The 25,272-nt window shown below is 44.3% G+C and overlaps 1 protein-coding gene across 1 annotated transcript; it reads left to right on the forward strand.

The window, feature by feature from the left end:
• The first annotated feature begins 146 nt into the window (after positions 1 to 146).
• Positions 147 to 24,258, forward strand: ZNF217 (zinc finger protein 217). Its single transcript, XM_055304985.1, has 7 exons — positions 147 to 390; positions 9,879 to 11,360; positions 14,700 to 14,816; positions 15,964 to 16,868; positions 16,901 to 17,438; positions 19,114 to 19,245; positions 21,711 to 24,258. Exons 1-6 carry the CDS (start codon positions 147 to 149, stop codon positions 19,221 to 19,223), a joined length of 3,396 nt encoding a protein of 1,131 aa, XP_055160960.1. The 3' UTR covers positions 19,224 to 19,245; positions 21,711 to 24,258.
• The last annotated feature ends 1,014 nt before the right edge of the window (positions 24,259 to 25,272 follow it).

A 25,272-nucleotide genomic window follows, 5' to 3' on the forward strand; every position in this document is an offset into this window, starting at 1 on the left:
TGTTTCTTTCTTTTCTTTCTCTCTCTCTCTCTCTCTCTCTCTTTTTTTTTTTTTTTTAAAAGGGAAGTTTCTGCCAGGAGGCGCTGAGTGGCGAAACCGCGCAGTTTCAGATGTAGAGCTCTCTTCTCTCTCGCTTTGGCCCCAAAATGCGAGCGGCACGGGCTGGGGAGGGGGGAGGAGGGCGCTGCCGGGGGCCCCCCGAGGCCGGGCTGGGGGCGGCCTGGGCGGTGCTGCCCGGCGGGGGCCTGGCCCGGCCCCGGGGGGGGGGTGGCCCCGGCCCGTACCTGCGCGCGGGGATCGGGACCGACACGTCCAGCTCCCGGGCTAGAACCCACATTTTTGGGATTCAGGGAAGGGCCACCGAGGACGGGAAGCCGCATTCTTGGGCGGGTGGGATGGGGGTGGGGAGGGGTGGGCCGGCGGGGACTTCTCCTAAAGGTTTAGTTACAGGAACGGGAAAGAGCCACCAGTGGCCACTTCTGGGACCCCAGTAGTCTGCTCACACTTGGGAGTAGTAGAAAGTTTTATTTTTTTCTTTCTCCACCTCCCAGGAAGAGAATAGTCACTTTAGAGTTTAAGGCCTTTGGTGTGTTCCTCTTTGAAATTCCTTGAGCCTCAATTTATCTTTCTGAATCAGCCTATAGGGCTCGGAGCTTTGGCACAAACATTCCTAAATGTGCATCACACGCAAAGGGCTGTTGGCAGTGGTCCTCTGGCCAGTTTGGGGGTCCCGTAGTAGTGGCCACTACATGCTACATGCTAGCTGGTTTCCCAGCTTTCTGGATCGTTTGGAACCATCAAGAAGCCTAGGTCTGATTTAGTTCAGGTTGATTCAATTATGTCTTCATCGCTTTTGAGTTGGTTGAATGAGTTGACATGAGATTAAGCGCAACAAAAGAAAAGGCAGGGTAACAACAGCTGCCGGCCAGGCCTGGCCACTAGGTAGGGGTCTTGGGAGGCCTTGCACCTTCTCTTTTGTATGTGTTAAGAAGTACGTTTAAAGATGTTCTTTTTACTGTACTCTTCCCCGCCTCCCCCCCCCCCCCATGGATGGATGCCTTGATTGATATCAAATAAGACTTAAAATACTAAGTTTTATAATACTTTGAGAATGAATAATCTGTGGAGTTTCTAAAAAGCCTGTGGTGTCTGCAGTGACAAGTGCAGAGTAATAATCTAATTGCTTTTTGTCTGAAAAATACAGCAGTCCGACCACTAGCTTGTGCTTGCTTAGTTAATGTGTGCTAAGAACTTTTAAGGTGTGTCCTTAATGGTAGATGACTTTTTCTGAGAAGTCATGTTTATTTTAGATACTGTTTTTTGTTCAGTATCCCAAAGACTATAGTAGAGTGTGTGTGTGTGTGTGTGTTTAATCCTGGTGTTTTAGTGAAGTCAAACCCCTCCCACCCCAAATTGCTGCCATTTTTTTTTCATCAGTTATATAAGTATTAGATTCAAGAGGCAGAGAGACTTATTTAAAAACCCTGTTGTCAGTAGCTACAGCACAAGTTTACAATTTATTTGGCTTGTTTGTTGGAATAGGGCTAATAATCTGATTGTTTGGAATCTTAATTATTTGGTATGAAGAGGAAAGCTGCTCCTTTAGACTCCACACAGGTTTGCACGCTGGAGGAGGAAGTGGGGGAGGATTATGACTTTTCCAGGTGAAGGACACATACTTTTCTTTAGTGTCCAACTTCATTCAGTCCTTTTATCTTCACAGCACCGTCTAACACTTTGCAGTTTGACCTTTGCTGTTTTTAATAACTTGTAAGATCGAAGTTTAGCAGTTGTCTTGGGTTCATATTATTCCCTTTCACTTCCTAATCAAAAAAAGGAACTAATAACACCACTTTGATAAAGTATGTAGAGAATACTGCTCCCCCTCACCTTGAAGAATCTATTTAGATAAAGCTTGCCGTTTTTTTTTTTTTTTTTTTTTTTTCCAGGTAGTTGAGGGGAAGAGGAGGGAGGAAGGAGGAGGGTTTGACTTTGCCTTTACTTTTAAGGTGGAGGTAGATTTGCATTCTCTTTGTAAGCCTCCATTTTTGGCAGAGGAACTTCTGGGAGGAATAGCAGCAGCCCCTGGTTCCCTTCCAGTGGACCTTTAAAGAGGAAATCAGAAAATAAGACTTCATCATCAAGTCACTTACAGACTGATGAAATCATTAAGGAATATAATGGCCTGGCAACGACGGAGTCCCTCTCTCCTCATCTCAGATAATCACTTTTCTCTCTTTTAACAACATTTATGATGAAATGGCATGTTTTTGCCACAGCAGGGCTGCCTTTTCCCAACCCTGGAGCACTCTTAATTCTGAGACGCTTGATTAGAGCCTCAGGGGTCCCAAAAGATGTGCTGTTTTCCCACTTTATAAAATCACATTCTTTTCTCACAGTTGTCACAAACATGATCTTGGTGGATAAGAACTTTGGAGTAGTTTTAATGACTCTTGACTGTCTACTATCTCTACTTGAAGGAAAAAAAAAAAGGTACTTCTTTCTGACGCTTGTAGGATTGTAAATGATTGGACCTTTTTTATGTTTTACGTGAAGCTTTGTTTCCATTTGCTCAAAGACAATTTCAGTTGAGAGTGTTCCATCTCACAGACGCCAGTGTGGCCTGTGTGTAAGGGTTTTTGAGGTTGTTGGGGATGACTTATTTTAAATGGTTCATTGCTAATTTCCTATTTGAGTTTAACCCCGTAGCAGTATGTTTAGTAAATGAATTGGAAAGTTGAAGCCAAAGTCCTGAACAATGGCTATATATTTTCAGGCTTTAGAGTTGTACAGTAGGAACGAGAAATCTGAGAGCATTGTATAAGCTGAGGACTATTCCACTAGAATAAAATAAAGTGTAATGAGATTTTAATGTAAACGACTACCTTTGGAACATACAGAACAGTTTCCACGTTAACTGAGGTGTTAGAAAGAAAAACCTGGAAGGTGTTTGTTTACAGGACAGCTACCCAGCAGAAACTAAAGAAATCTCGTCCCAATCACATGAAACGCTTTAAATAGTGAAAGGTTTAGTTACAGCATGTAGACCACGCTGGAGTCTGTGGTGGGATGTCGATCTGTACACCTCATTTCCAGATTTTGTAGGGGGAGGGGTGTTAACCGGTGTAAGTGCACGTGGAAGAAAGAAGGATTGACACAAAGACAGCAGGAAATTTCTGAAATTTGGGAGAGGGGAAGCTTGATCGTTATAACCAAATGGCCTCCCTTGGAGGGCAATGTAAAAAAAACTTACTGAGTTTGTTGGCTTTTTAAGGAAGACGGTGATCTGGATTGTTTTTCTCTAGCCAGTCATCTAGTTAGGCAAATTTGCCAGCGGTGTGTGTGTGGGGCACAGGATTTTGAATTGAGACCATGAGAGCAGATAGAAATCTGATTTTGAGGAAGTGGGACAGGGACCATCCTTTCCTAAAATCTGCCATTTGTGATGAGCAAGCTCAATTCCTGTATAAAGCGATCTTCCAAATAAACAGTGGGGCAGCCCCTGTCATCCAGCTGCCACCACAAGCTACCCTTTTATGCTGAACATTGGAATGCTCATTAACGACTTTACATTTGAACATTTGTTGACTGACTGTTCTTAACATCCCCATTACTTCCTGCCCCGGGTAACTACATAACTGAGTTACTGGAAATTAGGGGCCAGTTTGGTAATTTTATGATAAAGTTGAGAAATAAAATTACTAAACCTGAAAAGACAGCTGGGTAAGTTAAATGAGAAGAATTCGCCCAAATTCCTTAGCTTTTGTTCTTGAAGGCTTCACCTAAGTTCTCTTTGACCTCCACATTCCTTCACTTGGTACAGAAGAGCCTCTACCCACCCTGGAGTCAGATGCCCGTTTTGTAATGGGTTCCGCAGCGGTTTGTGTATTGCTGTTCATTAGTTTCTAGTGTGTCAGGAAACCTCTTGAATTTTAAGATACAGTTCTATGGACTGGCGATTGAGAGTCCAGATCCATCTTGTTCTTGCATCAGCATTAGGAGAACTACGTGTTGTTATTTTTCCTACCTGTGTCAAAATCAAGGTAACTTTTCAGAACAGTTCAGTTATGCCAGAAGAAGCGTGTTTGCGTTTTTTTTTTTTTTTTAACTCTGCGGATAAGCTTTGTTTTTAGTTCAGTATATAAATATATAAATCGACTCAACAGTGATTATATGTATTAATTGAAAGAGGAGTCCCCCCCCCTTAATTTTGAAAGCAAACAGGTGACTTAGAAGAGCCAGACATACAACTTTAGTATTTACTCAACAGTGATAGGGAGGGGATTATTTAAATGTTGCTAAAGAAAGAGCTCATGCCTTAAAAGGCAGTGCCCATGTTTATATTTAATCTGGTTAGTTAAATTGGGTAGAATTAAGAACACTCACCATTTGGCCTTGTTGAAAAAGAAGTGTAGGTGTGTAGGGTATTGGTGTAGTATGATGGCTATAGTTATTTTATCTGTATCCCCAGTTAGCTGCGCGTGTGTGTGCATACACAGGGTGTTTTCCTTGTGGGGAGCGAAAGAATACGGGTAAAGATAGAAGGGTTTACTGTTTTAGTTTGTCGAAATCTTCTTTCTGGTGTCAGTCCTGTCTAAAATCTTTCAAAGTATTGAAGGTAGTACTGGTTAAGTAGCAGTAGTGGAACCTGACCCATAGCAGTGCTTTTTTTAATCTTGCTTTTAAAGAAAATTATTTTTTTATTCATTTCCCTTAGAGTTCTCTTTTTCCGGTCAGGCTGGAATTTTTAAGAGCCAGTTCACAGAGCACAGTATCTGTGAATATCGATAATACTGAAACTAAAACTAATATGTGGTGCTTCGTGTTCACATTAGGATCCTTTAACTGACCTTAATTGATTTGGAATGAATCAGAGTTGTTAGTGTTGAGGCTCAAATATACTGATACGGTTATTTTTTTCTATGGTACTTTGGTCTCTGATCGTATTTGGGACTGAACACTTAACAGTGTTCAGGATCTGGATCTGTCCCCGGGCTTTGCCTTTGAAGAGTCGTTTGCTTTTGAATAGTTTAGATTGTGATGTTGAACGTAAACTTCTGAATATTTTAATCTTTTTCTTTCACTTTTCAACATCTTTCCACAGCTACATTAGGAAAGTTGGGTTGACCATTTAGCTCATGGGTGTGACCTTGGTGATTTCCTTGAAATAGTGTTAAAGGATTTAAAGTTACAGGTTTGGATTGCCACTGTGGCTTCCTATGTGCAGTTCTCTTCACTGGTCGGATTAAGACAAGAAACAGTATGTGTGACCTTACAGAAGGAACATTTATAGAAAAAACTGTAAGTTTCCTGACCAGATCTTGGAGATAATTTTGCTGTTTAAAGGGTACAAATGAATTGGCCGGAGACCAGCAGTTTGTTTGGGCTAAATATTTTAATGATCATTTATTTGGACACTTAAGTGACTCGGAGGGAAAAAGTAGGTTTGCAGGAATACTGCAAATTACTTGGCTATAAATAGAATATTTATATGTTTTGGCAGTTTTTGAGGACTTTGAGTTCCTGTTGCTCCATAATAGGGTAATAAATATTCCATATAAAAAAATGTAAGATAACCTGTTCCACTGAAGTAGGGGCTGTGCGGTCTCTAAAGGTTAACAGTGTGAGCATACTTGGCTATAAGGAACTACTCCTGAGTTGCAGCAGTTGTCACCAAGGTGGCGTTTACTTCTAATGTGTTGTGCTGAAGCACAAATTGCTGTGTTTTTCATGAAGCGTCGTATACTGTGTAATATTTGCGAATTTCAAAATCTAGAGGTAGTGGCCGAATTCGTGGGAGCTTTACTCTTAAATGCGTATCTGCTTTGAAAAGGAAAACAAACAAACAAAAAAACCGACAGGAGACCTGGCCTAAAGAGCATTAGACTTCTATTCTAGGCGGTTACAGCAATATGGTTCCCTTTTTTCCCCAAAGATTATGTTGTAAATTTTTTTGAAGTCTTTATTTAAATAATCATAATACAAAAAGTGAGCCCTAGTATTGTCTCAGAAAATGAGGTGATACCCGATAACCTCTTGCCTCAGGTGCCTGGGGGCGAATGGTTGAAGGTTAAGGGCTGTCATTTACCCGACTAAAGGTTTAAGAGCATTTTTTTCAACGCTGAAAAACATTTTTGCCAACTGCCTTGCAGTTAGCCTAGTATGTCCTGAATGCTCACTTTCTGCCGACTAAAAGCATTCAGATTGTAGGGTTGCATTATGATCTCCTCCTCCTTCCTCCAGTTCTTTGTGAAGACAGACAACTTCCTCTGCCAGCAGGGCCTTGGTGTGTCCTTGGCTTCCGTGTGCCCCACCTGGAGCGCCGCGGGTTCAGGGAAGGCCGTGTGGGTGCTCACTTCGCTCCACCGGAATGGCTGTTATGAACAGTAATTAGATTAGAATGTCTATTTTTTGGTGAGTTTTGTTAGTATGACAGTCTTTATTATTGCAGTCACTCTAAAGATTTTAGATTTTGTTAGCAGATTGGTTTTAAGTGCTGTAGATAATTGGTTTATAGGTTAAGGAAGTGCTTAGTCTGCATTCAGTTTCTAAGTCAAGAGTTGAAGGCATTTGCTATCAGAGATTTCCCCAGCTTGTCCTGCATTTCTGTGCTGGTGGGTCAGTAAAGGGAGAGTAGTTTTCAGTCCAGATGACACAGTTTTGCTCTGTGCTGGTCAGCTTCATGGTATGATTATGGTATGATTAAATATGATTCTTTTTTTTTTTTAATTACACCCTGGAAATGGCAGAGAATGGTATATATTAGATGGCAGCCACAGAGAGCCAGCCTTGTTGATGTTCTGACGAGCCTTCGAGTTAATTTTAATACCAGATCAGTTATGGTTGGTGACCATGGCTAAAGATGTGCAGTACTGATTCCACACCTGGACTGACGATGTAGTTTTTGTTCATTTATTCACTAGGTGTTGATTGAGGGCCTGACCCTGGGCCAGAGACTCCTTTTAGGCATGGGGGGACAGCAGGGAACAAGCTGGACAGGGTCTCTCTCTTCCTAGGATCTTCAAAGAAATGGCCCAGGGTTTTCATATCCTGGGTGAGTAGTAAGGATGGCTATGACCCAAGATAGTCCAGTGCTTAGGACAGTTGGGTACAGTTAATGATTATCAGAATCTGTGCCAGAAGCTTTCCTGGAGGAAGAAGTACTTGGGCTTTTTGCCTGGGAGAGTGGTCTTCTCCATCTGACCATACTAGGAGACTCGGGGTGAGGACATCCTTCCCCTCATCTCTGGACCTCTGTCCTTCCCCCCACCCCCAGCAAAACTGAAGCTCTTCTTTCTGCTGAGATTTTATTTATTTATTTATTTTGCACTGTGCCTCCTTACTAATCCTTCAGGTCTTGTATTAGAAGCTGATGATGACTTCCTTAACCCAGACGTTTGAACATCTCAGATAAAAATTGAAGCTAAACTATTTTTCAAAGACAGGCATTTCCAGTTATTTGCCATTACCCTGGGTGAGAAATAATAGGGATGTACCCACATCATGTTCCTCATTCAAGGAGTGAGTTTAGGATTGGTTTCTTTTTGGGAAAGATTACCTGTAGAAAACTGGAGTTCCTCCCAGTTTAAAGTATCACAGAGTAGTAACATTTCTTTAAAAAACCAGCCAGTTCATGTTGAGGTCTGACATGGAGGACTGACTTTGGTTTTGGTAAATTAGGGGATTAAAAAGACTTTACTGCTTGCTGTTGCCACTCTTTTCATTTTTTAAAAAGCTGTTTTGCAACCACAAAAATAGGACCTCATAGAGGACAGCCTTTATTCAAATTGAAGTTAATCTATTCTAGTTGGTGTAGAATTCATTGAGTTGTTGGTTTTTCATATATCTGTTGGCTGGTGAAAACAATGTTGTCTGAGTTTGAGAGCTGCTTTTCTAGAATAAGTACTGATAATGTCTTCAATTAAAAATATTACCCGGTATGCTCGCAATCAGTAAATATTTGCTGAATGAATAAATGACTGCATAGGACCCTAAATTATCAGTTACATTTTCAAATATCATTTAATATCTTGATTTAGGATAGCATTAAGTATTCTTTTGAGTAGGTCTATCCATAAATGTAGATCTATCCCCCCAGCCATAGAAATTTAGAACTCTTGAGGATGATCCTGTCATTTAACCGTCTACATCAAGTAGGTAAAAATGGGGTATGTGGCGGTGATAGCCTCAGCGTTGGGACTTAGCCAGAACTAGAACTCAGGTCTCTGGGGTGTTCTAACACTCTGGTAGCCAGCCCCTGTGTTTTATCCTCCATTGTGATTATAACTAAGAAGTTAAGATAAAACACTTCTGTATGTTCTTTCTTGACTCTAATCTTTGATCTGCAGTCTTATTTAAAAAAGCTTCATCTTAAAGATCTGGTTTATTCAAAACTAAAGATAGCAAGGGGCCTGAGAGTTTTCTTTTATTATGAATGTAAAGAAGGGGGAAGAAATGTTTCCTTGTCTTCTGTGAGCCTGCAGGCCCTTGCTCTTTGAGGAAGTGGAGAGAAGAAAGTAAAGTTGAAGGTGGTGGGAGTAGTTTGCAACTCTTTTTGTTGGGTAGAATTAACAGACCTCAGCTAAAGAAGTTGAGACTATTTAAAACCAATTCTGTGCTTGCCAGAAAGGTGAGGGGTGGGTGGTATGGGGTTTTTGGAGATTAATTCTTCTTCAAGAATGACAATTAGCTTCTAAACCTGAGCCTGCAGAGCTGAATTTATTCAAAGAATCCGTTTTTTTTTTTTCACCTGGCCAGTGCAGAATGTGAAAGGTGGGTTAAAAATGGGAGGACCACGTTGAACTGGCCGTGTGGAGGGTTTTATTTTCAAGTGTATATTCAGAAAGTAGCTTTGTGTATGTATTTCCTTATTTATTGTGTAGACAAGGAAGCCCTACCCTAACGCCTGCAGAAGGCAGAAAAGTTGTTAAAAGCAACCCGGCCTTTGGGCAGTGGGTTGAGGAATAGAATATTCTGTGAACCACAATGATGGAAGTTTCTCTTGGCCAAGATGAGCATCATTCTGAGGTGTTCTGTAGTTTTTGTATGTGGATTTTAGGAAAGCTTCGTGTGTGTGTATGTTGTTGGCCCCAGTGCCTGTGTAAGCTTCGAGGGTGCGTTTAGGCATTTGTGTTTCTCGACTGTATATAAGACAGTGTGAAGTTCTGGCTTTTATATTTTTACTTCAAGTGCTGTAATTGTCATTTTTCACAGTTGGCATACTCTCTAGATTAGTGGAGCCTGTTTATAAGGCTACACGTGTGCATGGTAGTGGCATTCAGAATGTATTTGGCTGTATTTAACAGTTTCTGTCCTGAATCTTTACATTTTAGATTTAAATCATTAAAGGACCACGTGCTAAGTTTCTTAACTGGATGAAAATCTAGCGATTTGATAAGTGTACTGATTGGATAAAATGCTAATGATTTAATTAACGAGCATGTTTAACAGGATGCACTGTGTTAGTTAACAGTGGAGCAGATGACCTAGGCGCCTCCTCTGCTAAGAGCAGACCAGCTGTGATTCGTCCACACCAGGCTTCTCTTTTCTCTGGCTGCAGCTAACTATTTCTGTTTTTCTTTCCCCCTCTAGGTTTTGGAAATCCCTTGTCTCCAGGTTGCTGGGATTGACTTCTTGCTCAATTGAATCACTCACTCAGTGGAGACAAAGAGAATTAATGCTTTGTGCTGACTCATATTTGAATCAAAGCATTGGGGAGTCTGTCTGCCTTGTTTGTGGAAAGAACCAGTGAGAGGCTCTGTCACCGAGCTTCCTAAGACTTCTGAAGATAAGAAGCTACAGGAATATATACTTTCTTTTGAACTTTTATAACAAATATTTGTTCTAGTTTTAAGTCCCAGGGCTGCTGGGGGTGTGAGTGACAAGTCTTACAAGTGGCCTTATTCCAATTCCAGAAATTCCTCCACCGGATTCTTATTTTATATACAATCCTAAAGTGCCAGGAAACATGCCCACTCAATCCCTGTTAGTGTATATGGATGGACCAGAAGTTATTGGCAATTCCCTGGGCACCCAGATGGAGCTAGATGATGCCGTGTCAATAAAAGGGACCACCGCTGTTCCTTTCAGAGCTACGCAGGAGAAAAGTATCATCCAGATAGAAGGATATATGCCCTTGGACTGTATGTTTTGCAATCAGACCTTCACACATTCAGAAGACCTTAATAAACACGTCTTAATGCAACATCGGCCTATCCTCTGTGAGCCAGCAGTTCTGCGCGTTGAAGCAGAGTATCTTAGTCCTCTTGATAAAAGTCAAGTAAGAACAGAACCTCCCAAGGACAAGAATTGCAAAGAAAATGAAGAATTCAGCTGTGAAGTATGCGGGCAGACATTTAGAGTTGCTTTCGACGTCGAGATCCACATGAAGAAGCATAAGGACTCCTTCACCTACGGGTGTAATGTGTGCGGAAGAAGATTCAAGGAGCCGTGGTTTCTTAAAAATCATATGCGGACACACACTGGCAAATCTGGAGCCAAGAGCAAACTGCAGCAAGGCTCGGAGAGCCCGGTAACCATCAACGAGGTGGTGCAGGAGCACGCGGCCGAGAGCATCTCCTCTCCTTACAAAATCTGCATGGTTTGTGGCTTCCTCTTTCCAAATAAGGAAAGTCTAATCGATCACAGGAAGATGCACAGCAAAGAGACGGCTTCCGGTGCCAGCAGTACACAAACAGACTGTCAGCAGGGGGGCATGCCAGCCCCGGGGCAAGAGCTCCTGCAGTTTTTAAACTTGAGACCCACATCTCACCCCGAAACCGTCAAGAAGCCCACAAAATGGATACCTCAGCTCGATCCGTTCACCACCTACCAGGCCTGGCAGCTGGCCACCAAAGGAAAAGTGGCCGTGTGCCGGGAAGTGAAGGAGCAGCCAGGGCAAGAAGGAAGTACTGACAACGATGACTCGTGTTCAGAAAAAGAGGAGCTCGTAGAAATTTGGAATGCGAGTAAAAACCATTCCGAAGGTTCTGGCAAGTCCAAGACCAGTAAGAGCGGTTGTGCGGGCTTCTCCCAAGATAAAGAGAAGCCCAGACCCTCCAATGGTGAAGTGCCTTCTGTGGAAGCGGACCCGAAGCTGTCGGGTCACAAAGAGAAGCCGACCCACTGCTCGGAATGCGGCAAAGCCTTCCGCACCTACCACCAGCTGGTGCTGCACTCGCGAGTGCACAAGAAGGACCGGAGGGCCGACGCCGGGTCGCCCACCATGTCCGTCGATGGGAGGCAGCCTCGGACGTGTTCTCCGGACCTCCCCACCACCCTGGATGAGCATGGAGCCGTCGACCGAGAAGGTGGTTCTGAAGATGGATCTGAGGATGGACTTCCGGAAGGGCTCCATTTGGGTAAGCGTGCTCTGTTGTGTGCTGCCCCCCTCTGTTCCCGGCCCCCCAAACACCGGCTCCTCCGCTACCACCCTGTTGTAACAGGTCCCTTCACCTCTCAGGGCCTCGACTGTCCTCAGGGTTTCTTCCGCCTCTGAAAACCCGTGGTGTTTTGTGTTTTGCCAACAGAGGACAGGCGTCTTCCCTTACACCGGGCTTCCGACCTGGGGCAGTGTGGCCCCCTGTGGAATCTGGTAGCATCTAGAGAGATCTTTGGTTGTCACAGCTGTGTTAGTACGCAGGCTGCTGGAGGCCAGGGGGTGGAGGCCAGGGTGCTGCTCAACATCCTACTGTGCACGGGGCGACCCCACACTGGTGGCCATGGCCTCAAGGTTGGGAGACCCTGGGCTTCGCTGACGTTTCGTGGCACGCCAGATCTTATCTATAAAAACAGGTTCTCCTTTCGTGTAACCAAATTCCCTGTCCTCCAAGACCCAGCTCTCATACACTTATTCCAGATGATGTTCTAGTTGCTGCAGAAGGTACTGGAATAATTATCAGCACCTTTAGAGAAACTGTGCGGTGCTACCTAGGTACCCTGTCCTCCTCTGTCTGGTGGGCTAGTGATTGTTAGCAGTTCAGGAACTAAGACCATTTGTGTGTAAAGGGAATGTGAACACCCCAAAGATGGTTTAAAAGAAATGTCACTTGCTCAGTCAGATTTCTCAGGTACTGATGGCTCTTGGACGAAACAGAAGCCATTGCTGGAGGCTCACTGACCTCTTCTTTCTTGAAGCCCAGTGGACATTTTCCAAGGCGGAGGAGCTCACCCGTGCTTCACGTCTCGCCCAGCAGCACTTAACCCGGTGCTGCTTCAATCCATTTAATTATAATTTGTTTGAGTAAAGGACTCTGCTACTCGAAGACCGTTAAAAGAGCCCCTGCATCTTCAACAACTGAATGATGGGAACATGAGTTAGTCTTACAGGGACGTTGCCATTCACAAATGTGGTCTTTGGTTTAAGCACACGCTGCTGTCTTCTTTCCCTATAACCTGCTGGTGTGCGGCTGGCTTGTGAGAACCTGTGAGCGAGCCCCAGGATGAATCTGACCAGATGATTCGCTGGCCTCTTCATCCTCCAAGCCTGCGCCCGATTCTTTTTCCAAGCACACGATGTGCACATTGAGTTTTTAGAATGGTTTGAGTTTCAGGGGACACAGGGAACCTAGCACTTAGGATATTACAGTCTTCAGAGATCTAGAAAATGATGACATTATGATGTCTTCATGACGTCATAGAAAGGCCTTGAACACAGGCCTTGTCTTCACAGAGGGTCCTGGTAGTGTGCGTCCTGTTCGGGGGCATGCGGTAACGGGGGGATGACTAGTCCCGGCGCTGCCCCGGCGCCCTGAAAGAAGTGAAATGGTGGGTCTCATTCTGCCAGTAGGTGGTGTGGGCAGAAGCTTCTGGTGGAAATCTCGGTCGCAGGCGGCTTGAACGCCTGGCAATAGCTGGGAGCGCCACGACTTGCCTGCAGTCTGGTTCTACCACTGTGTTGTTTTGTGGCCCCATTACATGTTGCTTCACCTTTCTTCGCCCTGATTTCCCTGTTTGCAAAGTTGGTTCATCGACCCCTGATTTCTACCTTGCAAGGTGAATTTCAACAGCCTACTGGTAAAAAGTTTGCAGTCCTTGAAGAACTAGCGCTGTAAAAATCAGAGGTGATGCTAAAGGAGGAGGAACCAGGTGTATGTGGTCATTTTGTGTCCTTTCTGTTAAAATCGACGGATTTCCTAACTTTTTTGGATGTGATGTAACCTACCATAAATCCTGACACATACTTGGGAGTAGGAAATTGCAGTAAGGTTCAAACTCAGCTAGTTGGGTGTGATTGTAAGACAAAGCTGGGCCTTCTGTGTTTAGAGAATTGGTTTTCCCAAATTTATTTTATGGTGTGGAGGTCTAGATTTATCTTGCTGTTACTTTCTATCAACCGGGCTTTCTATTAGATTTACTTTTAAGAAGACAAAAGGCAAACTAGGTATATTTTATTTTGTATTTATGTTTGTTCAGCTTTATGGTAAGTTTAATAGTGGTTGTTGCACGTGATTATCTTTTAAGTCTTCGTAATCACTGGTTGTCTCTGCTGTTTTAGTATGTTTGGAGGTATCTAGAGGTTTTCCTCAGGGGAGCTGAGGGTGAGGGGATCATACAGTCCTCTGTCTGTTGTACAGGAGGCTGCCCATGGGTGGCTTATAGGCTGTTTTTTAGAATCTGTAAACCAGGTATATGTAATCTTGAAATGCAGAATGAGCAAGGAGCAGGGAAAAGAGGCTTTTTTTAGTGGAGTTAACAGTTTTCAAGACAAAAAAGCCAGTTTAGTTAGGGTCAGTTTCTGAGAGATGATCTCACTTCTCTTTCCCTCATGGTAGTGCACATAATTCAATCCTGAGTAAGAGGAGGTTTCTCTAGAGCTTTAACGCTCTTTTTTATGGGAGCAAGTAGCTTACCTGCAGCGAACGTAACTGTCTTTTGGAGGGCTGGTATTGAGGTCTAATCATCTTTTAATGAGTGTTCCCAGTAGACCTTGACGCTGTTGCAGCAGAGATACAGCGTCCTGGCCATTGCAGAGATTGAAGTATAATAAAGTGTAGCCCATTGTCACTTGGGGACAGATCTTGATTGATCGCAGATACATTTTTGCCCACGTGAATGCTCACGAATGATGAAATTTGTTTTCTGAAATGTGCTAAATTTCACAAACTTTCTTTTTTTTTTGACCCAACGCCAAACCTTTTTTTTCTTTTTAAAGATTAAGTTGTGCTTGCTACCCTCTAGTGGTAGCTGGCCTGATCTCAAGATGCACTTCTTTTCCCTGGTAGTTGGGAAAACTGGCAATTTCTATTGGCCCTGTTTTCTAAATCACTTACTCAGAAGAAGCTGGTTATTCCAGCCAGTGTCTGTAGGTCCAGCCTCACTGTGCCAGATCCTGCCTGCTGCAGACATGTCGGGAGATCAGAAAGTTGCCCAAGCATGTCAGTCTGTGAAATGATCTTCCCTGTGATGGAGGCAACAAAGGAGGAACCGAATTGGTGACACCAAATTCTTCTGTACTCAGAAAACAAAAACAAAACCCAAAAAACAGGGCGCATGTGTCATAAAAAGCTTCAGAAAACAAGCAACCCCCAAAACAGCATTTGGTGTGTTCCTGTCCTTTCTGATGTACTCCAACACTAATACAAAAAAATTGTTTTATGCCTTCCTAAAAATCTTCCCATCCAGGGTCCCCCCAAGTAAGCTTGTCTTCCTTGTGTCCTTGAGCTGTCTTCTTACGTAAATATTTTTGTTTCTACTTTAAGATAAAAATGATGATGGAGGAAAAATAAAGCATCTTACATCCTCAAGAGAATGTAGTTATTGTGGGAAGTTTTTCCGTTCAAATTATTACCTCAATATTCATCTCAGAACGCATACAGGTAAGGAACTTCCTAGATTTTCTTAATTCGTATTCAAAGAATTCTGATGTGGGGTTTTGTGCCTTGACTTTTTATCTTGTTCAAATATTCTGTTAGACCCTTGGAATAGTTTTAAAAGTGTGTAGTATGTTGAGGGCAGCTGTCCTTTTAAGTCTGTTAGTGTCCGGGATCCCTGGGTGGCGCAGCGGTTTAGCGCCTTCCTTTGGCCCAGGTCACGATCCTGGAGACCCGGGATCGAATCCCACATCGGGCTCCCTGCATGGAGCCTGCTTCTCCCTCTGCCTATGTCTCTACCTCTCTCTCTCTCTCACTGTGTGCCTATCATGAATTAAAAAAAAAAAAAAAAAAAGTCTGTTAGTGTCCTTGTACTTGAACTCTTCTGTTTGGAAGATAGTTTCTTATTTGGTTTCTGACTACTGTCTCTGCTTATTGAAACCTCTTCAATATTTTTTTAATGCCACAGCTTGTGTGTGTGTGTGTGTGTGTGTGTTATTGTTGCGATCTAGAATGCAACAAGCATATATTTAGTATTTAGATGGCCGAAGTGGCTGTAATGTAGTGGTTCAGGAAGCTGGGTGGGCTTGAACTGCATTTCATCCACTCCCCAGCTGTGTACCTTCAGGGAAGTTACTTCACCTTTCTGTGCCTCTGTGTTCCTAGCTGTAAAAGTAGGATAAAGATACTCTGTTTCATAGAGCTATTATGAAGGTCAAATAAGTTTAAAATGTGCAATTTTTTTTATTTTTAAAATTTATTTTATTTATTATTTTTTTAAAAAGATTTTATTTATTCATGAGAGACACACAGAGCCAGAGACACAGGCAGAGGGCGAAGCAAGCTCCATGCAGAGAGCCTGACCCGGGACTTGATCCCGAGTCTTCAGGATCACGCCCTGGGCTGAAGGTGGTGCTATACTGCTGAGCCATCAGGGCTGCCCTATTTTTTTTTTTTTTTTTTAAATTAAAGACTTGTCACATTTCTCAATAAAAAGCGAGCAACTGTGAAAGATCCTGAATATGAAGATTACAGCGAGAGACAGGAAAAGGAAAGACCCTATATTCTCTCTTGGCAGATGATTCTAGTTTCCAAAGGTCTATTTTGATGTTGCTCAAGAACTTGTGTGACACAGTGACGTTTCTCGTTTTAGGTGAAAAACCATACAAATGTGAATTCTGTGACTATGCTGCAGCCCAGAAGACCTCTCTGCGGTATCACTTGGAGAGACATCATAAGGACAAACAGATCGATCTTGCCTCGGAAGTCAAGAACGATGGGAAAAACCAGGAGATGGAAGATGCACTACTAGCCGCCGACAGTGCGCAAACCAAAAATTTGAAAAGATTTTTTGATGGTGCCAAAGATGTTAAAGGCAGCCCACCTTCGAAGCAGTTTAAGGGGATGGCCTCTACGTTTCCGAATGTTCTGGGCAGCACTGTCCTCTCGCCAGTACACAAAGATACTCAGGATTTCAACAAACGTGCAACTGATGACAGTACTGATAAAATAGGCAAAACTTCTGCCCCTGTGTATTTGGACGTGTTACAGAAGAGACCACCGGGTGACCCCCAGGCGGCGGAGCCCGCGGGTAGAACAGAGGCGGGGGTCCCTGCCCTCGGTGCGGCCCTCGGTGCGGCCCTCGGTGCGGCCCTCGGTGCGGCCCACGGCGCGGCCCACGGCTCGGATCCGGGCGCCCGGGAGCAGCCGGCGGGGACGGCGGCCGACGGCAGGCACCTGCCCGGCGCGGACTGTCAGGAGAAGCCCCTGAACCTGTCCCTCGGGGCTCTTCACGGCTGCCCGGCCATTTCTCTGAGCAAGAATTTAATCCCAGGGATCACCTGCCCGTTTTGTACCTTCAAGACCTTTTATCCGGAGGTTCTGATGATGCACCAGAGACTGGAGCATAAGTACAACCCCGACATCCACAAAAACTGCCGGAGCAAGTCGGCGCTGCGCAGTCGGCGCACCGGCTGCCCGCCCGCGCTGCTGGGCAAGGACGTGGCCCCGCTGGCGCACTGCCCCCGGCCCCGGGCCCGGCCCGCGCCCGCCCCAGCCCCCGCCCCCGCCCCCGCCCCCGCGCCGCCCGCCAAGGCCGCGCCCGCGACCGATCGGACCGTGATCGGGACCGTGATCGTGACCGCGACCGCGACCGCGGGAAGCCGGGCCCCGCCGCGCCCGCCAGGCCCCCGCCGCCGCCGGGCCTCGACCCCAGCACTTTAGCGCCCAGCAACCTGAAGGCGCCGCGGCCCGGGGGGGCGCCGGGGGCCGCCCGGCCTGCAGAGCCCGTGTACGTGGAGCGCGGCCGCAGGCCCGACGCCAGGCCCCGGGCGCCCCCCGCCAGCGCCGCCGCCAACGGCTGCGCCGAGCGCCCCTGGGCCCCGCGGGGCCGCGACCCCCCGAGCGGCCGCCCCGCCGAGCCCGGGGAGCCCCTGGCCAAGCGGCCGCGGCCCGACGCCGAGCCGCCCGCGCCCGCCTTCCGCCGCGCGCTGGAGCTGCCCAAGTACCAGGTGGTGCGCGGCCTGCCCACGCTGCTGCCCGCCGAGTGCGTGTGCCCACCGCCCACTGCGCTGCCGCCCAAGGCCCGCGCCGCGCCCGCGCCGCTCTTCTGCGGGCCCGCGGCGGAAGGTGAGCCCGGGGTGGGGGGGGGGTGCGGCGGGGCGGGGCGGGGCGGGGGGGGGCTGCGCGGGTTCCCTGCTCCCCGAGCCGGACCTCGGCTTCTGTCCCTCCTCCAAGTTCGGGGCGATCGGGTCCCCGCGGGCAGGTGCACCACCCGTGAGCCCCCACGAGCGGGTGCGCCACCCAGTGAGCCCCCAGGAGCAGGTGCGCCACCCAGTGAGCCCCCAGGAACAGGTGCGCCACTCGGTTAACCCCCCAGGAGCAGGTGCACCACCCGGTGAGCCCCCAGGAGCGGGTGCGCCACCCGGTGAGCCCCCAGGGGCAGGTGCGCCACCCGGTGAGCCCCCAGGGGAAGGTGCGCCACCCAGTGAGTCCCCACGGGCAGGTGCACCACCCGGTGAGCCCCCAGGAACAGTTGCACCACCCGGTGAGCCCCCACGGGCAGGTGTGCCACCCAGTGAGCCCCAGGAGCAGGTGCACCACCCAGTGAGGTCCCAGGGGCAGGCGCTCTCCGCCCACCAGGGACAGAAAGCCTAGGAGCCCCCCAGTGCATGGCTTCTGAATGGTTTTGATAACTAGGATTTTCGGCTCTCGCTGTCTTATTTAGCATTTGTTAAACTCCAAGTGCATCGTAAAAGGGACGACTTTCTCCTAAATGGATAGATTAAGTCGTGGATTTACTTTGGAGTTCTCCCCATGGAAATGTTTTCAAAACCCCAGCTTCCTCCTGGCCACAGTCCCTTAGGGGTGCATGGTGCGTACCTGTGCACATAAAGAGGTAGATCAGAGTGTCCTGGGGACCTGGCCCACTTGGCAAACTTGATTAAACCACTTCCTTTGTCAGATATAAGTCCTGCTGGTTTGTGCAGCCCCAAGGAGAAATCCATTTTAAGCCTCTCAGTTTGTATTAATTTCAAATTAAGGATTCTATGTGGTGACAATACTCTTATCAAGGATAGCTTGATGCCATTTGATCGGGTAGGGATAGCAAATTAAAAAACAATTGCTTTCACACACTCCAGTGAATTTCATAAAAATTGTGATGAAATATTAATTTTTGCAGCCTTTTGATTAAAACTGCCTATTTTTCTCCCTGCCAGCTCTTAAAACGGACAGGCGTCAAAACTTTGCCTTTAATCGAAGAGTCTGGGCTCTGTGTTAGAAGCAAAATCCTTTTTTACTTTTTAAAGATTTTATTTTTAAGTAATCTCTACACCCAACATGGGGCTTGAACTCACAGCCCTGAGATTGAGAATTGCATACTCCACCAAATGAGCCAGCCAGGTGCCCCATAAAAATCCTTTTCTGAGAAAACTATTTTTTCTCCTCTTCCCCACAGTTTTGGTTTATGGTGTATGTAAGTTTAAAATATTTTATGCTACCATTTTTGGGGATTTTTTTTTTTCTGTGCCTAAACCATGGATCTTAACTTTATAGTTCTTATTAGTGACAGGATAGTACTTAGATCTGTTTTAGCTATAGTGACTTACAATTTTATGCTAGCACATGTCCTCAGGGCACTTAAAAACATTTTACTTGTAACTTTGCAACATGAACGCAACTGGTGTGTTCTGATCACATTACCAGTCAGGAATTGTGAAAATTGACCTCTGACAACCCATATACATCCTCCCAGTTGTTGAACTTAATTCTAAAGACGTTTCCACATTTTTTTTCCCCACAGGAAAAAGGCCTGTGTCGTATCAACACTTGTCTAGCAGCATGCTACAAAAGAGAAACTATGAGAATTTTATTGGGAATGCACATTATCGGCCAAATGACAAAAAAACTTGATTTACTATTTCGGGTAAGAAAGGTGAGCGCATATATGATGTATTGATTTTATATGATTGAAAATAAACCATCTGGCTTATGCAATAGGATATAAAGTAAAATTACTTTTAATTTTATTTATTTATTTTCAAGATTTGTTTAATTATTTTGGAGAGTGAGAGCGCAGTGGGGGGAGGGGCAGAGGGAGAGGGAGAAAGACTCTCGGCTGAGCCCTGACACAGGGTTCAATCTCAGGACTATGAGATCATGACCTGAGCCGAAACCAGGAGTTGGAATGCTTAATGGTGCCACCCAGGTGCACCTAATTCTAATTTTAAAGTGTTTTGTTTAAAATTTTTTATTTTTGGGCAGCCCGGGTGGCTCAGCGGTTTAGCGCCGCCTTGGGTCCAGGGCCTGATCCTGGAGACCCGGCATCGAGTCCCACGTCAGGCTCCCTGCACAGAGCCTGCTTCTCCCTCTCCCTCTGCCTGTGCCTGTCTCTCTCTCTCTCTCTCTCTCTCTCTCTCTCTCTCTCTCTCACTCTCATGAATAAATAAATAAATAAAATCTTAAAAAAATAAAAAATTTTATTTTTTAAAACATTTTATTTATTTGAGAGAGGGAGAGAGAGAGAGACAGCAAGAGTAGGGGCAGAGGGAGAAGCAGACTCCCCGCTGACCAGGGAGCCCGATGTGGGGCTCAATCCTGGGACCCTGAGATCGTGACCTGAGCTGAAAGCAGACACTTAAACCCACTAAGCCACCCAGGCACCCCAGGTTTGAAGTGTTTTAAAACTTTAAGTGCTCAGGGTCTGTATCAGTGATGATGATTATATTAATAATAGTAATAGAGACTGGAATTTACTAAGCATTTATTTTATGCTCAGCCTTGAAGTATTTTATAATCATGACCTCACTTAATCCTTTCCACGGCAGGGGGCATCAGGCCAGGGATTAGCAAACTGCCCTCCACCTGTTTCTGTCTATAAAGTTTTAACTGGCTGTCAGCCATGTCCATTCCTTTATGTATTGTTGATGGCTGCTTCTGTGCCACATTAGCAGAGCTCTGGGTAGTTGTGACAGGGAGCACACGGCCTGCAAAGCTGAAAATATTTACACTCTGGCCCCTTGGAGAAAATCTTTGCTGACCCCTGGGTTAGGAGGCTCTGTGCACACTTTATAGAGGAGGGTACCAAGACTTGGAGTATTGAACTTGCCCAGTGTATACTGTTTTTGGTTCTGTCCCAGGTCTGCATGAACCAAAGCCTGTGCCCCTTCCCCCGCACCCCCCAACTCTCCTGTTTAATCTTTGTTGAAAGCCTCTGTGCATCCTTACCTGTTGGGGGAGGGGAATGGGACAGGAACAAGTAGGTGCATTTTGACTTTGTGCCTCACATGGCAAGTGTATATAACTGTAGATACTGAGAAGACTCAAGTAGTATGGTCAGAGTTGTGCGATTATTTAGTTAATTCCAGGTTTGGCCAGCGGGCCTGATGTCCAGGTGAAGAGTTATTCTAGGCCTTATTTACCAATGAATTGCATGAAGAGATGGAGGATGATGGACAGTTTGAGTTCTCTCATGGAAATCCTTGTCCTGTCACGTGACCAGCGTTTATACTCCCAGTCTAGGGTGCGAGTTCTCTGTCTTGTTTCCAGTGGGACACGTAGGGACGGACCTATTAGCCTTACCCAGGCCTACGCTCCTTTTTCCCCTCAGGTAGTGAAAGTAGAATGAGAGTAAAGTGTTGGACAGGAATGGGGTTAAGTCCACTCTCCATTAAAACAAAAACGAAAATTTATGGGTTAAGGAACAGATAATTTGTAACAGATTTCTTGTGCCATATGGCACAGCAGGTCCTTAATAGTAAATGCTAACTGTCCTGTTGGTCCAGCCCTAGCCTCTTTCTGTAGGCTGGGGCTGGCCCCCTGCACTGGTTGCCTTCCATTCCTCCCCGCTGGCCCCCACCTGTGTGTCCACCTTCACTGCTAGCTCGGGTGGAGAGGAGACTCGTGTTCATTGCCTAGTCTACTGCGGGGAATATCACTGGTAAAACTTGTTAGATGTTGGCTGAACAAATGTTATATAAGCTTTCAGTTTCTCATTGGTGACAGTTGCTTTTGCCAGACTTAGTGTAACTTATATGAATTCTGATTCTTGGTAAAATCCTCTTCATTAAATCACTGTTCAGTATGTAGTAGTATCTCTGAAGCGGCACAGCATTATGCAGAGTCCTGATATTTTCGTTGCAACATTACTTTTTTGTAAAGATTGTATTTTTAAGTAATCTCTACACCTGCTGTGGGGCTTGAACTCACAAGCCAGAGATCGAGTCACATGCTCCACGCACTGAGCAGGGCAGGCGCCCCTTCGTTGCAACATTTGAGCTTACGTGAAACTCACTGTGTTTCTAGATCTCCTTATTTCTGTTGATTGTACTTTTCTATTAAAGATTTTCTGGGCCGTATTCAGTTTTATCTTAATCGCTTCTTGAACCTTTGTTTCCACAGGTCTTGATGGATGTGTACTGTCCACAAATTGAGTTCGTCCATCCTTTGGCAAAAGCAGATGGTGGGAGCCTGTGAAATAAGCTGTGACCGTACCATGCGTGTAACATGCCAGGAACACTACGGTTTTGTAAAGTTGTTCTGTTAACTTTTGTACCAAATAGCAATAAAAACTATAGTTGGAACAGTTGGGTTGTACACAAATGGAGACTGGAAATCTCTATTTTGTCCCTGAATAATATTTTTTTTAGAATCGACCAAATAAGAAGAGGAGTCTTTTGCATACTTGAGCGCTGCTGGAAAGAAACCATCTGGGTTGGGGGGTGGGTGGGGAGAAAGTATATGACGCTTGCACCTCAGGTAATATGTACATATGTAAGTTCTAAACCTGCTTGTTCAAATACTGTGCATACTCTTTTCTCTAATGTAGCTCATCACTTTGAGCAGTTCCTATTTGTACTCTTTCGTTGAAAATGTATGTTTTTAAAAATAATTCTCAATGATTTGTATTATGTTAAATCTTCCCCAGTCTATTGTCTTAACAAAATTGTTAACACAAGTATTGACCCTCTATGAATATGTGCTGCATATACTGTGGTCAGTCATTTTGAATTCGGTGCCCTTTTATTGTAATTTTCATTTTGTCAACAGAGGGAGAGTCCAGATCCACGATCCTTTTCTGAAAAAGTGGTGTGATTTGTGGGGTTTTTAAGTGTGTGTGTTTACAGAGGAGCATGTCCTCCGCAGAGCAGCCACATACACAGTAAACATACCAAATTGTATGTGGAGTTCCTAAAAGTTATTTTTTATCACATTAATCATTTTTGTTGGAAAATTCAGGTTTTCTTGGCTTTTGCTTAAATTAGTATGTAAAAAAACATAAACGTTAAATTATACATGTGAATTACACATACTGGAAGCAATTTTAAAGGACATGAAAGTTTTCGGGTAAATTTTAGGTTTGTATCTAGGAGTCTTGGTGTGCCCGGCATTTGGGTTAACTGTGGACATATTCGAGTTAATGATAGACACGTTGATTCTGAATAAGGAACTGCCGGCTGAGCCTTCTGGTAATGGGGAAGATGTGATCTGTTTCTTGACCTCAGTAACTTGTCTTCCCGTTTTTGGTTGTTTGGAGCAGCAACGTTTTTCTCAGTGCATATGTAGTTTGGGTTTTTAAAGAGAGGATAGCCACCAGCTGGCTTGCTAGGTGTTTTAAACTTTTGTTCCCTTAATACGCTGTCCGCGGCTGAGTTTATTCAGCAGTACATTGGTTTAGCAACCACAAAATATTTTATTAAGAAAACCGTTTTCAAAAATAAATTTGCACTGTTAAGTTTTCTTGCCCTGTCCTTTTGCGTTAGAGCAAGAGTGAAGTCCTAAAAGAATCCTGATTTGTTTTTTTGTTTTTTTCTTGTTTTTTCATTATGCAACATGAAGCATACTTGACAGAGAAGTCTTAAACTCCCACGTTAAAGGGAGACCTGATTAGAGATCAGTCTGCTGTCATTGCAATGAAGTGCTTTGTATCAGGAAAGTGTACACTATTTACCTTTTTTCCTGTTCACAAGCTGAGCCATATGTACATAATCTAGATTTTTGTTTTCATAGTTTTGCACTTTTATAGCCTATTTTTGAAGATTAACACATTTGCAAGATGATTGACTTGATCTTTGCCTAATCCAATGAGTGTTGCAGAAAGCTTGCTGTGACTATAAATGTAAATCTTAAAAGGGGATACGAGATAATAGAGGGCTGAAATTTAAACCTGTATTTAAAAAAAATCACCAAATCTATCTGAAAACAAGTCAATTCATGTCATACTGTAATTTTGGGGGCTTTCAGATTTCTCCTTTCTTAACCACATTTCTGAATTTCTGAATGCATAAAAATGTCCTTTTTTTTTTTTTCACAGCCCTTGTACTCCAAAATTTTTGTTTGTTTTTGTTTTTGGTCCATCAGTATTAACTATTGGGATACTACTGGTTTTGTATGTTTTTTTTCCTTTTGAGACAACAGTACATATAATAGAGGTACAATCCATTGGATTTTTGTTTATGTATTTATTTCATTCCAGTTTGATTTATTTTAATTGTTGATACTTGTCAAACAGTAGACATTACTTGTTTTATTTATGATATATTTCAGCTTAAAGTTATGTTATTATATGTGGATGTAAATATAGATTTGGTGTTTTGCAGTCTTGGGTTTTGGTCTTTATTGTGTCCCTGGTTTCTGGTTTTGTTTTATTTGGCTTTTTATTAAGTACAATTTTAAGCCTACAGGGTAGTAGAGACGTTAATGTAATGAATCCTTGTGCTCCCCAGCAGTATTTTTTTTTTTCCCCAGCAGTATTTTGCATCACCTCAAGTCTTCTCCCCTGAGTATTTTAAAGCAAATCTCAGACGTGATACAGTTTCATTTTACACTTCAGTATGTATCCCTAATGGATAAGAGCTTTCATGATCACACACAGCTAAATGGACAATGATTCCTTATAACCAACCTCCATGACCATGTTCCCTGGTTGTCTCAAAGGTGGCTTCTCATCAGGACCTAAACAAGATGGCCTTAAATTGGTTTTAGAAGATCCTTTTTTTTTTTTTTTTTTAAATTTAAGATTGATTTATTTTAGAGCAGAGGGAGAAAGAATTTTAAGCCGACTCCATACTGAGCACAGAACCTGACTCAGGGCTCAATCTGAGGACCCTGAGATCAGGACCTGAGCTGAAACCAAGAGACGGACACTTAACTGACTGGGCCACCCAGGAGCCCCTAGATTGGTTTTTAAAGTATTTTAATCTACTTACCCTTTCCACACACACCTTACAACATTTTATTTATTGAAGAGGGTGGGTCTTTCGTCCTGTAGAAATTCACACATTTGATGGGTTTATTGTGTATTTGTGGCTTCATCTAACTTTCTCCAGTCTCTCTGATGTCCTGTGAACTGATGAATTCAATCGAGAGATTTAAAGTAGATTTGAGATCAGTTTTGGAGAGGAGGATCTATATGCTCCCAATCACATCCCCTCTGGACACATACAATATTTGGTTTTCCAACTGCATGCATGTTAAGTTTGATCATGGGTTCAGATGTCAGACTATCCAGCCGTAATAAAGTTCTCCATCAACTTTTCTCCTCTGGGTTTTAGCAGCCACTGGATAAACATTAGGAATATTGCAAAAGGTGATTTAAAAATTCCATCATTTCTTCTGCATTATTATTATTGGACAGAAGACCTCACTTGTGTTTTGATTACCCTGAAATACAGCTTGAATGATAAAAAAAAACTTGATTCTGCTCCTTGATTAATCAGCTTTGAGAATAAAGTCTGGTCCTAGACGTGACTGGTGAATGTATGAACTTCTGAATTTTTTCTGAGGAACTCCGTATACATTACATGAGTTTGAAACAATTGCAGGCATCACTCTGATGCTTAGAGTCTCCTGTCTGGCCAACAGGGGCACCTTTAAGTTGGCTTAGTGTGTTTTGAACAACAGCTTGAAGGCTTCTTAGCTTCTGAGCTCATCTTGACCATTTCCTGACCAAGACCTGGAGAGT

The sequence above is a fragment of the Nyctereutes procyonoides genome, unplaced genomic scaffold, assembly GCF_905146905.1.
Source record: "Nyctereutes procyonoides isolate TBG_1078 unplaced genomic scaffold, NYPRO_anot_genome, whole genome shotgun sequence".
Taxonomy (NCBI): Eukaryota; Metazoa; Chordata; class Mammalia; order Carnivora; family Canidae; genus Nyctereutes; species Nyctereutes procyonoides.

Excerpts from the sequence above, each read along its gene's own strand:
- ZNF217 (XM_055304985.1), top strand. The coding sequence starts at position 147 with ATGCGAGCGGCACGGGCTGGGGAGGGGGGAGGAGGGCGCTGCCGGGGG. Across the intron at positions 391-9,878 it reads GAAGCCGCATTCTTGGGCGG|TGACAAGTCTTACAAGTGGC; the intron begins GTGGGATGGGGG and ends TGGGGGTGTGAG. Across the intron at positions 16,869-16,900 it reads GGCCCGCGCCCGCCCCAGCC|CAAGGCCGCGCCCGCGACCG; the intron begins CCCGCCCCCGCC and ends CGCGCCGCCCGC.